This window comes from Meriones unguiculatus, chromosome 3 (assembly GCF_030254825.1).
Source record: "Meriones unguiculatus strain TT.TT164.6M chromosome 3, Bangor_MerUng_6.1, whole genome shotgun sequence".
In the NCBI taxonomy this organism is placed as follows: Eukaryota; Metazoa; Chordata; class Mammalia; order Rodentia; family Muridae; genus Meriones; species Meriones unguiculatus.
The window spans coordinates 83,778,179-83,794,994 of NC_083351.1; the positions used below are offsets into that span (position 1 = coordinate 83,778,179).

A 16,816-nucleotide genomic window follows, 5' to 3' on the forward strand; every position below is an offset into this window, starting at 1 on the left:
GCTAGCCATTGCATAGCTACAGTTATCTGCTAGAAACATCGGGTTTTAACCCACTTCATTCTATGTAAAAACCATGACATCCCATTTTTTTTATATTTGTATCTATTAAACTATGATTCCTAATAATTCCTACTTTATTTTTTAACGCTATGATTTTTTTAGTTTCTTTAATGTGTTTGTTTAAATTGTATGCAGCATATATATGTACAACATGCATGTCTCATGTCCTGCAGAAGTCAGAAGAGAATGTCGGATCTTCTGGAACTGGAGTTACAGACATTTGCAATCATGTGGGTGCTGGGAACCAAAGCCAGGTCTGCTCTAAGAGCAGCAGCTCTCTTAATTTCCGGGTTATACCTCCAGCCCTCCATTCTTACACGTTCCTGTACACACCTTATAGAGCTGTCTACGATAGGTCAGTCCTCCAAACAGTCTTTATGCCCCCTTATATGCATGTGCCGCACACACACACGGACACATTGTGTATGTAGGCTGGAATCAAAGTTGTAGAGCTCTGGCTGCATCTGCCTCCCAAGTGCTGGAACTGAAGATGTATGCCATCATTTTGAGCCCCAGACTTTATTTCTTGATGTAGAGGAGGAAGGTTGAAAAAACTTTCTGTGTGAAAGAAGGCTTTAAGACAGTGGTTCTTAACCTTCCTAATGCAACCTATGTTAACCTTCCCATTAACATAATTCCTCGTGTTGCCATGACTCCCAACCAGACAATTATTTTTGTTGCTACCTCACAATGTAATTTTGCTGTTATGGATCATAATGTAAATACCTATGTTTTCCAATGGTCTTTTGAAGGTCATGACCTTCAGGTTGAGAGCAACTGCTCTAGGGGCTTTGTACCACATTCATCTATCACAGCCAAACCTGAAGCCTCCTATTCGTTTTTATCATCACTTCGTTTACACAGTTGTGTTGGGAGGTGAGTCAACTCTTCCTTCTCTTTGGAGTCTTAAGGGTCAGGAAACTTCCCTTTGTAGAACATTAAGTTCATACTTTTTAGTTCAAAAGCAGTTTCTTAGTCAGGGTCTTTAGTTGGGAAAGTTAAGCCACGTTCTTGGTCAACATTTCAGCCAAAGGATCTCAGACTACTCCCACTGCCCTGCAGTACACTGAAATGCAAATGATCTAGACCATAGGGACCAAATGCCATTGTTTCACTTACAGGAAAATCAAGTATTTTCTGCAACAGACCAAAGACCACAGTGGACTATGTAAAGGTATTTGTGAAAGCGTCTGTAACCAGACCTTGGCTGAGGTTGGCTATTGTTTGGGGAGACCGCCTTTCTACCCAGAGGAAGGGGGGACTGTGGGAACTAAGATATCCCAGAAATAGTGACTTCAATCCCATGAGGTTATCTCACTGCCTCATTGTCCACTCTGGGTCAACTCTGGCTTACAAACCCTGGTCTCACGGCTGATCCCTTCGTGTAAGCTTCCACCTTGCTGTCACAGGCTTCAGCTCAGCCCCACTTGACAACATTTCTTCAATATGCAAATGAACTCAAGGCTTCTCATTCTCTCACCACCCCCACAAATACAAACACACACACACACACACCAAAACAAAACCTTGTCATATATCCAGGGGGTATAATGTTTTCTGAACAGGTGTAAACACGTGTGAAACTGAATCCTGATAGTACAGGAAACACCAAACTCTGGTGGCTAGACCTATGCAACAGAAATAAGTCATATGATATCATAAGACTCAGTGCTGAGAATGTGACGAAAGCTTATATGTTTTTCTTAATCATAATTTACTCAAAAGTTCTAATGGCTGCTGAAAAATACTTTCAGAAGAAGTAATGACCTGGAGGGGGCGTGAGGGAGCTGGGGAGGTTTTGTCTCTCGGTGGGAGTGTTGCACATGCTAATGCCGGAGTCGCTAAATGAAAAAACTCAAGTCAGGATGCTGGATGCTTAGCCTTTATTATATGTAGGATACATATGTTGGGAAAGACAGTCTCAAAAAACGAAATACAGAGTCTTCAAAGATTGGGTTTTACACTTCTAAAATCGATTAACAAGATATCAAATGAGAGATTACAAACACAGTTACATTGCAAAATGCAATCCTCTTGGGATAAAAACTAACAATGACTTAAACTGATCAACTACAGCTACATTTTTTTATCGGTGGTTACAAACAGTACTTCAGAACTTCGGCAGCTTGAGCAGCAGTTTAAGCTAAGCAAAGAAAAGTCTTATCTAATATATGTATTTTTTTTAATTCCAGTACAGTTTCTTAAATTCCTGTTAAAAACATAATGAGTATTAGAGTCAGCAAGACTCTTTGACTGATGCCTCAATTATTTTGCTACTTAACTTGGTTACACAGAGATTTTTTTTTCTGTCAGATATAATTGACAACCAGTTTTGTCTTTAAGATAAATGAAGTCATCACTCACATTGCAACACATCACATGAAAATATTGAAAACTACACTTACAATTCACTTTAAAACTGAAGAAATCAATAGCTTCACAAGGAGCTTTTTTCTATAAGGGCTACAAAGTAGGCTACAAGGAGACTAACTAACCTATACCCAACCCTAAAGGTAGACAAGTCCCCGAAAAGACACACACAGCCTAGTTATAAATGCCACACAAAGATTACCCTCTTCTTTTAAAAACACTTTCCAAATTGGAGAAATCCAAACCTTTCCATTATGTCCTTTCTAGGCAGTAACACACACAAAGGTACTTAGTTAACATCATCACAATTGCTTACAATTAAAGTCAACACAATAAACTATTTACAAAATAGCAGCTGATGTTTTGGATCTTGGTTTTGATTATATGATAATAATATGAGGATAATAATATGGGGATAATAATATGGGGATAATAATATGGGGATAATACGATAATACATGCAGTTCGATTACAGAATACACACACGCTCACTACATTTGGTACAAAGCATGAATACTAAGTATATTGGCACAATGCATGCAGTTAGAGAATTCTTTTTCTCAAGCTAGTTACGGCAAATAAGCTAAAGCCCCAATCCTGTTTTCCAAAGCTCCCCCCTCAAACTGTAACTGATGTTTCAAACTGTAACTGGTGTTTAAAACATCTTCCACAAGAAAAACACCCTCATAAGGACCAATTTATCTGAATGCATGATGGAAATGGGGCAGGATAGCAGTGTTGTTGCCAGCTGTGAAAACATGGGGCATCGGGGGTAGTGGGAGCTGGCCCAGACTCATAGTGGCCACTGCTATTTGGGCTTCTTGTGGCTGTGGCTGTGGCTGTGGCAGCGGCTGTGGCTGCGGTGGCAGTGGTGGTGGCAGCGGCAGCGGCGGCTGGGGCTGCAGCTGGGGCTGCGGTTGCAGCTGGGGCTGCAGCTGAGGCTGGAGCTGCAGCTGAGGCTGGAGCTGCAGCTGAGGCTGGAGCTGCAGCTGGGGCTGCAGCTGGGGCTGGGGCTGCAGCTGCAGCTGGGGCTGCAGCTGGGGCTGCAGCTGGGGCTGCAGCTGAGGCTGCAGCAGAGGCTGGGGCTGTAGTTGCAGCTGAGGCTGGGGCTGCAGCTGCAGCTGAGGCTGGGGCTGCAGCTGAGGCTGCAGCAGAGACTGGGGCTGCAGCTGAGGCTGCAGCAGAGACTGGGGCTGCAGCTGAGGCTGGGGCTGCAGCTGTATTGGTGGCTGCAGCTGTAATGGTGGCTGTAGCTGTATTGGTGGCTGCAGCTGCAGCTGGGGCTGGGGCTGCAGCTGCAGCTGAAACTGGGGCTGGGGCTGCAGCTGCAGCTGAAACTGGGGCTGAGGCTGTGGCTGCAGCTGCAGCTGAAACTGGGGCTGCGGCTGGGGCAGCGGTGGCAGTGGTGGTGGTGGCAGCAGGGGTGGTGGCTGCTGCTGCTCCGCCAGACAAGTTATGCCATGGGGCAGTGGTTCCCCTGGCCCCACAGGGATGGTATTATTCACAAAACCATTCTGGGAGGTTGTTGAGGAGAGCTGCCAAAAACTCAACAGGGAGGAAATCTCCAGAGATGCAGGAAACGCTATGTTCACAGCATCTAACAGCAGCTCTTTGGGCAGGGTGACTTTCCCAATCCCCTCCTTAGCCATCTCAAAACATGGGTTAAGCTTGAGAGGCGACAGAGGCTCTTGCAGAGGCAATTCCTCAAAGAAACTCATGTTGCAAAAGCCTTTGCCATCTGCTTTAATTGGCAGGCCTGCAAGTGGGGCATATGAGGTAGAAGCATGACTATACTGATGATCCTGAAGGGTGGGAGGAGGAGAGGTGGGAACTACCCCAGGGTGCAGAGTAACAAGCGGCTCTGGCATTGGTGGCACAGGCTGGGGGGCCTGTTCTGGGGGAGCAAGCACTAGACCATGAACCTCAGGTGCCAAGCCAGCTGCAAGCCCGTTCTGGGGGGACACTGCTAACTGGAAAGGTGGCATAGGTGCAGCCTTTAGCTGGAATGAGGGCGCAATGGTGTTAATGGTGCTCAGGTATTCTCCTGCCTGCATATTCTCTTGCATCAGCTCCTGTGAGTGTGTCTTCTTGGTATGGCGAGTAAGGTGGTCTTTGCGCCCAAATCTCTGGGCGCAAAACTGACACAGGAAGTCCTTGCATCCTGTGTGGACCACCAGGTGGCGACGCACATCCTTCCGGGTGTAGAAGCATCTCTCACAATGGTCGCACTGGTGTTTCTTCTCCCTGGTGGCCGCATTGTGGGCCTTTTCTTCCGCATGAGACTTGAGATGATCCAGCAGGACGTCGGTGCTCCCCAGCTCCAGGGTGCAGACCCCACAGGTGAGATCCCCACTGCTGGCCGAATGCAGAGCCACGTGCCTCTTGTAGCCCATCATGGTGTGGTACTTCTTGCCACAATCTTCACAAACGAAGCAGATCTTGTTGGGATCGTGGGTCTGAAGGTGGTTCTTCAGGTGATCCTTCCGGTTGAATGTCTTCTGACAGTGAGCACACTGGTGGGTCTTCTGAGGGGAGTGTGTGGCCATGTGTCTGGAAGTAGAAAGGGGAGGGGGGACAGTTTGCAATAGAATTATTTTATGAAGGAAGAAGAGCTACAGAGACAACACTGTCAAGATGTTACTCATTATTTTCTCTAGGTCTTAGTGACATTTTCACTTATGGACTGCTTTTCTGTATTTTCCTAATGCATACATTTTATTATTTAAAATGCCAAATTCAACTTTATACCCATAAGGAATATTGACATATTGTATTTTCCTGCTACATACAAATCTTAAAATGTAATTAGGAAATATATTTTTCAGGAAGGGTTTAAATGGGTGTATGATACTCTAGAAATTTCTGAATTTCCCAGTTTGGCCCGATGTGTAGAGAACTCATCACTGCCACATTTAGTTGGTGTACCTAACACAGCTCTTGCTTTCTCTCTTGATTGAGGATAGAAGTCAGAGACTCCTGGGAGCAAAAAAAAGTATGCTTAATCTCAGAGAAAGTGTCTAACCAATTTCTGATTTTTCAAAAGTCTGCCATCCTTAAACTTGGGAAAGCTCTTTTAGTAATTAATAGTGCAGGTCCTGGCCTAGCACTTCCTCTAAAACACAACTTGTTAGGGCTCATAGCTGTCCTATCATCTTTAAGACAAATCTCAGCATCCTACCATCTCACTTCTCTCCAGTTCCTGAGAAGAGCATGGCCTTCCTGCTTTGGCCTACTTTCTTCATGGAACAAGTCATTTCTCCAGAACCACCCGTCTTCAACAGTGCTTAAAGCAGCAATTCAACTTCCCATTGTATTTCTAATTAATTCTATTCACTATAATAACCTGTTTGTCCACTGTCTTTCCCCCTCCCCAGGTCTCCCATAGTACCCTGAGATGACCCCACAGAAGCCAGCGTTCTGTTTAAGTAAGGGAGCCTAGATGTACAGAAAAGAAGTTTGATACTAACCAGGAAGCCCCTGACATAATCAGTGCACATGGTGGGCACTTGATAGCGTTACTATGACAACTAGAGAATGGCCTATAACAGAAGACATTTGAATTTTAAAATACAGAAGCCTTCTCAGTCTTATTTTAAACATCAACTTATATGACACTATCATTAATAGTGATGTTCTTAAGGTCAGGAATGTAATTTATATCTTCCTGTTACCTCATTTAAGTGCTTCCTTCAAAGTACTACAAGATGGAATGCTAATGTAGTACTAAGACCACTGAGATTGGAAACCAGGCTGCTAATTCTCTCACCTCTGCATTTATATTCGAGTCATCAGCAAGTTGAAGATTGAATGACCATTTTGTGAAGATTAGACGCAAGCAGTATCAAGAGAAGTATACTGACAGCACTCACTGTCAATCAGACTACAGTCTGACTGTAGTTTGTCATTGCTGAGGCATTACTAAAATCCACTGTAGTCAGAATATACATCTTTGGTGCCACTTACCTCATAGTAGACAGTACCTAATTGACACTAGAAAAATAATTCACATTATATGCCAACTCTCTTTTAAAGGACTCATCTGAAAATTGCTGCTTTGGTATATCGTGTATCCTCTGAAAACCTGAGAAAACGTACATGCACAAGGTCTGGATACTCAAGTGAAACCCCACTTGTTCAGGTGTCACTATAATCAGGGGAGTACTAGATAGTGGAGGTATGGCTTTAAAGAGGCCCTAAAAGGCTAAAATGTACCCATACCCTGCTTTTTTCCCTTCAGTAGGAGTCCTGAAGGCTTGAAGAGACACTTAAAGGTCCAAGTAAAAACGCACACCTTCCTAAAGCCTCTCACCTCATCAATTTATATTTAGAGACGAAAGCTTTGCCACACTCAGCCTTCGAGCACTTGAATGGCCGATCCCTGGAGTGCGAATAATTGTGGATGGTGAACTTCTCCAGGGTGAGGAAAGACTTGCCACATGATTGACAGCGGAACGGAGCCATGGCCTTTGCTTTTCACACTTTCTTTTTCAGATGTGCTGACCAAATGCTGTGCCATTTAAGCACAGACAGAAAGAAGGTGGGAAATCACTACAGCTGGACTCCAGAAAAATGGTAGTGTAGGAAGAGATCCAGGGCAGGACGTCTGGATGGCCTTCTGTGGAGAGAGGAGGAACAGTTTTCTCACATCAGCTATTGGAAAACCATGTCACCACTAACACCACCACCAGCACCCCCACCCCACCACATTGGAGCCACTGACCCACAATCAGTATGTTCCTTTAAAAGACTCAAATGGGCTCAGCTCCCCATTTTCCCTCCTTGCTTCCTGCAGCAGCTGATGAGACACTCTCCCTCCTAATGAGGACTGCTAGTTTCATAGTGTCCAGGTCATCAGCTTTTTGCTCTCAGGTCAGTGTGAGACTCAGTTGACGGCTTCAAGGGGACAAAAGCAAGCCTCCCTGTAGGTGCTACAGTGAGATAGTGGCTCACAGTGACCACCCCTTATTCAAACCACGAGCTTTTCCTCTCCATGCACTGCTGGCATAAGAGAAGTTGCTTACAACACCTGTTTAAACTCTCAGAGGAGAAGAAATAATTTGTATACATCTCAGCGAATTTGTTTGTTAGATCACTATGCACAAGGCCTGACACAAACAGAATGTGCGGAAAGAGAATCTGGTTGTGGTGAAGAGAGGGGAAATATTCCTGTGAAAATGAGACTGATGACTCCAACAAGAGCCGGGGCCATCACTCTAGAAAATCACTCCACATTCCTCAGTTACTTGTGTCTTAGCTTAGCCTAGGAAATGATGCCTCTTCCAGCTCATCTTGTGGCCAATCCTGGTCCTTATCACCCTTACATCTCTGTCACTGTCACAGAACCCCTGGACTTTTTTTTTTTTTTCTGGCCATAAGATAATTGGCCTGGTGTGCCCAAGAGCATCATGAACAATGCAGTAGACCATAGTTCATCTCAGGAGACTGCTACCTCTCCATGTGTCAGTACTTTCTAAAGAAGATTAGAGTACAAGTTGAAGATCCCAAATCTGAAAAACCACAGTGCTCCAACCACTGAAAATGTCTGAATGTTGACCTGATAGCACTGGTGGAAATTTTCATACCTGACTGAATATGACAAGTCAGAGTCAAAACACCAACACCTTGAAACCTCACACTCTGGTATAAACGGGTATGAAACTGAAACGTGACTGAATTCCACACTTAGGCTCAAGTCCTAGCCACAGGATATCTCACTCTGTTATATGTAAATATTTGAAGAGTCATACTGAGAGCTGAAACACTTCTCTCCCAAACACTGCAGATAAGGGATGCCCAGCCTGTGATAGGCTCATGCTAGATGCACAGGCCAGCCTTTAGGGCAAGTCTTTAAAGCTCAGCTTGCCTGTAGCCTCTCAGCTATTGCTCTAAGTCTTTAGAGTTGCCATGTGTTGTCAAACATTGATTTTTACTTCGCTAAGGCACCTTCAGATCGGAAACCTCGGTGAGGCGTGAGCACTGGCTGAGCCACCTTTAACCACAGCAGCGCAGGGTACGTGCACACATTACTGCAAGAACCTTGTGCTTCTCATTTCCTGCTCCCGACGGCTTTAGTGTCGGGGCAGAGGTCACTGTGTGGGGGATAGGCTTCTTGTCGCCCTGTTCTGTGGGCTTGAAGCCTGTCAAGCTGACTTCTGTGCTTAGGCCTAAAGGCTTGGCAGTAGTCTGAGGCAGGAACATAATGGCGTCCTCAGCCAGTGCCTTGACAGCAAGGCTTTATGACGGCTTTTATTCCAGAGACACAGACAGCCCTAGCCTTCCATCAGGAAGTGTGACTTTATTTTTGATGGTTTGAGACAGAGTCTCATTTTTTAGAAAGTCCACTCTGTGGAAAGCTTGTGCCGCCAGGCCTCACGATCTTTCCCACTCTCACGCAGCACAGATCTGGCCGTAGTACTGGGCCAGCTACAAGACACATTCATTCAGTTGAAATTGCTTGATGTTCTTTCCAGGTCTGTTTTTGTTTTTGTTTTAAGACTAAAACATACATGGACTATAAAGTGTGAAATGCTTCCTTTCTTCTCTGCTCATAGCTGAAACAGCACTGCGCACTCGTCACTCTGGATGAGCCAGTGGGAAAGGTTCTGCAGTCCCATCACCCACTTCCAATTCCAGGCACACAGACTTTTTTCAATTAATCTAAGGAAATTTATTCCCCTCAACTCTGGCTTTAAGAGATGAACAGTATGCCCAACAGAACTTTCTGTGATGGGAATGTGATATAAACAATGGCTACCCCAGACATAAGCATGCTACTGGCAAATTGCAATTATCTTAAGTTAGACTTAAACATCCACAGGCAGCTAGTGGCTAACATAGTGGTGACACAGGCAGACTCTTAAGATTGCCTGTGGAGAGATGACAGGAAGTGTGGGCTTTTCTCTCACGTGACTATGCTACTGATTAACCCTCAGGTGTTTTGCTGAAACACAGGGATTTAGTTCAACTATTTTATTAACACAGAGGGAGGGGATGAGGTTCCCCAGTTCATACTCCAGCTCTACCCTGAATTCCAGCTTCTTGGTTTACATAATCACATAATATACGTAAACGGGCTATTGAGGACAATCAACCAAAACAAAATGACTTATAATCTTTCCATTTCTGATTGTACTGAAACAAACCACAAAGTATACAGTATATATGGAATAAGAACTGTGTGTCATGGTGCAGCTAATGGCTCCTAACCATTGAACTATGCACATGACAGAGCAGTGGTATGTGGCATCTACCTATGTGCATGCCACCAATTACGCATTGTGGAAGGAACCAGCATGGAGCAGACAGGTATAGAAAGAAAACAAGAAGTGACAAAAAGAACAACTACAGTCTTAGTTTCTCTGCAGATGAATGAGGTATCAACACACCATGTATACAACAGAAAACAGTATTTCTCTGCTTTTAAAGTTGTCCCTTGACAATATAGTTTGTCAGTCCCATTCTCTAGTCACTTCTTCCCTAGATTCCAAATACCAACAGTCCTGGACTTTATCCACGCCATTTTCCCTGTGCCTTCTCAGACTGGGTGCAATCACAGCATACAAGGCTATGATTTACTTAGAGTGGGGCAGTTTCCTTCAACTTCAAGTTCCCTGGACAGAAAAGGTCCTCTCAAAACAGAAGTCTCTCAGACACCTTGTGCTTAGCTTATGCACTTTAAGAACAGCCTGTTCCAAAACTTTATCTTGTTGATTTGTACATTGTGTTAAGCACACCCAGCCTAACACAAAAAGCAGAATTCACCCTTGAGCTAATAAGCTGCACCACTGTGAACACTCATTTCTTTGGAAAGTCTTTAGAGATTCCAGTTCAATATTTTATATACATGGGAACCTGGAATGCCAATGTTTACACTGCTTTCATGACAAAATCACAAACTTTCACAAAAATTCTGTGCAACAAGCAAACCTTAGATATTGGAAAAAAGCTAGTCATGTCTCTCAGGCAGCCCTCACCTAATTCATACTAGGTATACTGATAATTCTATTCTTCAGTTCAAACTTGATGTGCTTAGAATAGACTGTCTACTATATAGCAAACCAACAACAATTACAAGAGAGCTGAAAGCTATGGTCCTGAAGAGTCAGTCTGCCTGTGTCTTGACATACCAATCCCATTTAAATCTTACACATAGTACTACTATTTCAACACCTGTCGCCCTGGAAAGATAGTAAGTCTTCCCCCCAAAACATCTCAAGACTTAATTTTCAGTCCCCCTGATTCTAAAAATACCGAGTGAGTGATACAGATCTGCAAGTGAGCCAAAGAAGGCTTGAGCCATCTGCTTCATTCTGCTCAGGCTGATTATTTTAGGGATAAGAGAGGATCAGACTAGAATAAGAACATATATATATATATATATATATATATATATATGTATGTATGTATTAACAGCCAGGAAGACTGTAGTCCCTGGGGGTTAGGGGTATGCAACAGTGGATCAGGAGGTCAGAGCACAGATGGAGACCCAGGACTTCCCCAGTTCTTCATAACACAATCATATAATGGGGAACAACTGTTTTACAACATTCTCAAAATAAACCAGGACTTCTGTCTCCTGTTTCCATTGTCCCCAGTAATACAAAGTGAGGCCCATATCTGAGGAAATGAGATTTCCATTTTAGTCTTCCAAGATGGAGACTCTAAGTTGGTTGGTTGTTTTGATTTATTTCTGGCCAGTACTGCTACATGGAGTTTAAATGTTCTGATCCACAATTTCTCACTCATGTTCTCAAGACTTGGGACTGTTTTCATGTGTGAAGGCTAATTTTAAAAGGCCCTTTAACAAGGTTGGGTTTTTTGTTTGTTTCCTTGCTCGCTTGCTTCCTCTTGTATTCACAAATTATAAGGGAGCCATTTGTCAAACAGGAATAGCAAAAAATATTTTTTATTTCTGGCTTTAGGGTACTTTTCTCAGTTCATTGAAGGACTGAATATCAAGTCTCTCTTGGCAAATTAGAAACACATCAATCAGCAGGAGCAGTGGAAGCCCCGAACTGTCCTACTTCTTCCTGCCTATCTTTTATTCTGTGTACTCATTACATTGTGGGGTACAGAGCCTGAGCAAGGACCCTGTTGGAAGAGCTAGGTCTCTCATGGCACATGCCTTGAAGAGCGCACACATGAGGCTCCTGGGAAGCTTTTACGGTGGCCATTGCTAGTTTACCAGCTCTAAGACACGAAGCCCATGGCAGGCTCATGAGGTCTCTGTGATTTCTACGTAAAATTAGCATGTGTAATGGAGTCCTCATGGATAAAGGAATCACAATTTTCTTAACATTTTTAAGGGGTCCTAAGTTCAAACAGGTTTAAAGGGCCTTCCCTGAGGTGAGAAATGAGAGGAAAACCTTCCGAGTGCCATCATTCCATGCAAATGTTTTTACATGTTTGCAATTTGCTAATTCATATGCTACATATTTTGTGCCTATGCTTCATCAGAATAAAATGCAAAGTTTTAGAATAACATAGTTTTGTTTTGTTTTGTTTGGAGAATTCAGTAGTAAACAATCTGTACAAATTGATTTCAAGTATGTGTACAGGTGATAATTTAATAGGTACTATCCTGGAAGGCAGGCAGTCCACCAATCACAGGGGTTCATTTGTTGGCATATTTAAGTCTTCTGTTAAATATATGAGACTAAGATATTATCATTAATCCCCTGACATTTGAGCTGACATATCACTTTGAAGACATTTGCCTGCAATGAACTCATAAGTTGGCTCCACAAGGCCTGTCACCCAGCCATGTCTGCAGACTTCTCTCCCATGGCGGCTCAAAGGAATCAAGGCCAAAGATCAGCCTGCTGGGCTCTTTCCTTTGCATGCTACATTCTCTTGTAGCAAATGTGTTTTTTCCAAGCCTGGAATGCCAAGAGTCCCCTGTCTGCTAGGCAAACCCCTGTTTCCCTGTCTCTTCCAGATGAAGGAATGAGGTGCCCCATCCACACTACGGGTTCACTCAGCAGGTTAGCAGACATCTCCACCTGTCTGGAACTCTTACCCCAGTTCACACACATTGTTGGGAACCCCCTGACTACAGTGCCCCATCACCACCCCTGGGGAAGATCTCCCTGCAGCTGGCTGAAAAATCAGGTTTGCTGCCTCTGGGTTCCTTTCAACTGTCAGGAATTGTTTAGCTGGTGACTAAAGCTCTTACTTTCTTAATAATGAGGCCCATATTAAGAAAGCCATAGTAACATTTTTTAATCTAATACTTAAAGTTAAGATGGAGAAAGCAGTCTAATTGATTAAACCAAGCTTCAGGACACCAGATATGTGCTTTACCCATGCGTTTTTAAAAGGGACGAGTGCCTTCTGTCCACAGAGTGGACACAGTGGCGTTCGAGATGTGGACTGACTCAGGGAAGTTACTGCTACTCCTGAAACTCCACCAATGTCAAGGACAAGTGAGTCCACAAGGGTCCAATTGAGTTGCTGGACAGCGAGGCCTGTGTTGATACCCCCCATCCTTAAGTATACAAGGCTTCTTATAGTTTTGTTTTGTTTTGTTTTATGACCCTCTACTCATAATACTCGTAATAAGGTCTAAGAGAAAGTAGCTGGAGGGGCCAGAGATAGAGAGAGACCGTTTAGGTTTCTATCCTGCATCTAAAGACAGAACGGGCAGGAGGGGAGAACAGGCTTCAGCGATACTTTGTTAGCAGGCTTCTCAGGTTAGTGCCTAGACTAGTAAAAACAGCACATGGTGCCAGTAAAGAAACCCTAAGATCCAGAGGAATACTCCAGCAAAGAATAGGAGTTAATCTTTCTGGTTTAGGTCTGGAGGTTTTTCAAATGGTGCCCAGGACACCAAGGTGACTAAGTACTAAGTTACTGGCATCCTCTGCCATACTATGGCTCTAGGAAAAGTGGGTGCTATGAGGAACAAGGCTTATGCGGTGACTTTAGAAATGACTCAACTCTCTATGGGTGGTCTGAGATCCTGTCAGAAAGCTCATCACAAAAGCAACCTTGATGATGCTTCTCCCCCAGGTAGGCTGATGAAGTTCATTAACTCTGGGGCACAGAGAAGTTTGTTTTCCTTAAGGCAGGCTGCAGCTAGACTCTGTCTTCCCCTTTGATATCTATTCAGGGCTGTAGAAGGAGAGGGAAGCAGGCATGTGGGGGCCTGAAATTCCCAGTGCCCCAAAGACAGAAGCCTCTGCCCATAAATTCCCTGGCTTCCTCCTGGGGGAGATAATGAGGGGTGGGCTATAATGAGAAAACAGAGCAAATGAGAATTAAGTCTTATTTACAAAATCTTGGTAAAATGCACCTAAGTAACTTACTTGTGCATAGTAGAAGTATAAAGGAGACCCAAACGGCTTAAAAGTGACCATCCGTGGCTGCCTCATCCACTAGCAAAAAGTAGACTTTTCACAAATGGAATTTCTTTGTTACAGTTTACTTGGCTCTCATACACTGATCGTGGATTTGAATTTGTACACATGTATGTGTGTGTATATATATATATATGCAGGTTAAGCAACCAGAAAGTGGATCATGAAAGGGAAAAAAGAGATGAGGAAGAGAAGAGAGAGAGAATATAATGGAATACAAATGAGGTGAGAAGCAAAAGGAGGGGCTACTGGATTGGGGAGAACCAGCAGGAGGGAGAAGGGAATGGGGGGGATAGGGAGGGGACACTAGTAAGAACAAAAGTATGCACAAAAATGTCACAATGCCTACTTTATGTGCTACCTTTATAAACTAATCAAGTTTTTATTTGGTGGCCTGAAGATACTATCAGCCCACACTAATCACCGACTTTATACACAGGAAGGGAGAAAGGAAGGGGAGGGAAGAATAGGTAAAGAATGTCCACAAAACCATCTCCGCTATAATGAGAAGTATATAAACCTTAAAGTACCACAAAGGAAAGAGCCACACCACTCCAGATGCTTCTGGTAGGCAGGGTGTAAGGCTGATCACCACACACAAGTGCCCTCTTCTCATGTCTCCCCAAATACCACCATCAACCCCCTTCTCTTCCCATTGAGTGAATTCAGAGGATGAGGTGACTCCATTTTCATAGCCCTGTGAGGGAGGCAGAATGGGAGAAAGCAAGAAAAGAGCTATCTTTACAGACCCTTGCTTCTCTACTCCCCATCACACACTGAATTCTTAAATAGAACATTCAAGGAAAAAAAAAAAAAAAGGACAAATGTCTCAAGAGAGCCAGCCCAGCAGACAGAAACACAAGTGTTGAGTCCCAGACTGGTTTTGAACCTAGGACAGGTCATCTTTGTTTTAAGCTGACTGTTTCTTGATGGAGACTAGGCAGCCTGGTATGCGATAAGGGGTAGAGAGCAGCCCAACAGTCCAGACCCCCACAGCCCCTCCCCCCAAAAAAGCCTTTGGTATTAACAGCAGATCTTCAACTGTCCAAGTCAGGGGTGGACACTATTCTTTTGTGACAAATGAGAACACATCCCCTCCCCCCTCTCTATAAATCCCTATCAACTGGCCTTTAGACCTTTGTAGAGTCATGCTTCTATATCTGATAGCTGATCTCCTCCCTGTGACTCTAAGTGTAGGGCATGGCTAACCAGAACACCAATTAGCAGCATGGCCTATTGTCCCAACAAAAACCATACTTCTGGGACAAAAAAAAAAAAAAAAGGCCTGGGTTCTTTCTAGGAAGTGAAAGGGTACAGGTTAATATTGAGAAAAACAAAAGCAATCTGAGTTACAATGACAAGGGGAAACTAGATCCATGAGTTAAGACTCTCCGGAAGAGATATACAATCTATACTGTCCAGAAGGGATTACTCAAGACTTGGGTGGGTCGTGCAGCCTCATATAGTGGTTTCTCTGCAAAAACAGGAAAGGACCAAGAGTGTGGACACCCATGTATCTGCAGGATGGTCTGGGTGATATGAAGGTATAAATTTTGCTGCTCTAAGTTCTGATAGTCTCCGAGGAGGCTGTTGAGATTCTAGGTGAACAAAACAAGGAGCTGTGTGCTGTAGATGAAGAACAGCAGAGGGACAGGAGGGAAAAGTGATTTGGAGCCATAGTTCAGCCTGCCTGGATGCATGGGGAGAAGAAAGGTATGGTGGGAAAGTCTAGATGGGAGGCTCTTTAAGCACAGGAATGCAGACTTGTCACATAGGGAGTGGAGGTCATGGCCAGGCAGCAGTGGACTGCCTAACTGAGAGGCTATCAGTCATTGCTCTCTCTTGCATGACTATCTGAAAGGAACAGAAAATGTGAGGCCCTGCTCAGAAGCTCCCAATGAGTTTTTCCGCACAAGATTGAGTCCAGGAACTTATACACTATTATTTAAAAAACCAAGCAACAAACAAACAAACTTGTCAATGGATGGCTATCCAGAACTTAGAATCTGTTATATGAAAAAGCGAACTTTCTGTATCTGCCAAGAAAACTGTTCATGTAGAAAGAAAAATGTGAAATGTAAAAGTATTTAATCATTGAGCCTTTACAGTTCTGAGTCTTTTTTTTTCTTAATGCTGGTAAACATTTTATTGGGTTTGTGCTTTGAAAGAAAGTAACAGTAAAGAAAGAAGGCAACATTTCTAAGCATCTGCCTGGGCTTCTCTGAAAGGGGGAAAGGAATGTTAGGGACTGGGGAAGAAAGCTTAAGAAGAGAGGAACACTAACTAGGCGGGCCTCCTCTTTTTCTTAACCTTGTGTGTCTTTCCTCCCCCATTCACAGCTTTAGGTCTTTGTCTGTGTAACAGACCATCACAATCATGCTCAGTCCAACAGGAGACGGGGAGGAATGTGAACTCACTAAGTAGCTGCCCCTGCAATCCACATGTGTGGTCCCTCCCCCAACACAGCAGGCTCCATCTGCCCTTCTGAGCCCAGAGCCTCCCACAGGGCAGGCACCTTGCTCACAGTAAACCCAGCTTCCCACTGAGGCGCACACGCGCGCGCACACACACACACACACACACACACACACACACACACACGAGTCTACAGCCTCCTCCAGGCCTCTCTGTGCCTCCCCCACTTTGATACACACCCTGCTTGGGCCTGTCCCCTTGAGCCCCTTAAGACAGATGTCTGCTGCCAGGTTAGCCCTTTCCTTTCCTCAGCCTGTGGGCTCTCACCCAAAGCCTGGGCCACACATTCCAGAGCTCCTCAGTATCACACACGCTGTCCTCTAAAGTCATGTCCACTATAAATGGAAGACGAGAGTCAAGATTCCTCTTCTCTAGCCTCCCCAGACTAATTACAACTCCCTGGAGCCTTGGTCCATTCTTGGCAGATAATACTGTGGTATGAATTTCAGTTTCTTGGTTAATGAATCAAACTGTCATTTAGTAACAGTTGTCTTTCCTTAGAAATCAAAATAATACTTAAAGCAATACTGTAGTGTTTTGGTTGAGCTCATATA

General features: G+C 44.1%; 1 protein-coding gene across 4 annotated transcripts in view; it reads right to left on the reverse strand.

Annotated features, from left to right (window-relative positions):
- Positions 1-1,926: 1,926 nt before the first annotated feature.
- Plagl1 (PLAG1 like zinc finger 1) overlaps positions 1,927-16,816 on the reverse strand; it is a 66,327-nt gene continuing 51,437 nt past the window's right edge. For all 4 annotated transcript variants that reach the window (XM_060380266.1, XM_060380267.1, XM_060380264.1 and 1 more), the window contains exons 4-5: positions 6,740-7,045; positions 1,927-4,980 (exon numbers count right to left, since the gene is read on the reverse strand). In XM_060380266.1, the coding sequence (XP_060236249.1) occupies positions 3,129-4,980; positions 6,740-6,891 (2,004 nt within the window). In that variant the 5' untranslated portion in view covers positions 6,892-7,045 and the 3' untranslated portion in view covers positions 1,927-3,128. The remainder of the gene's footprint in view (positions 4,981-6,739; positions 7,046-16,816) is intronic.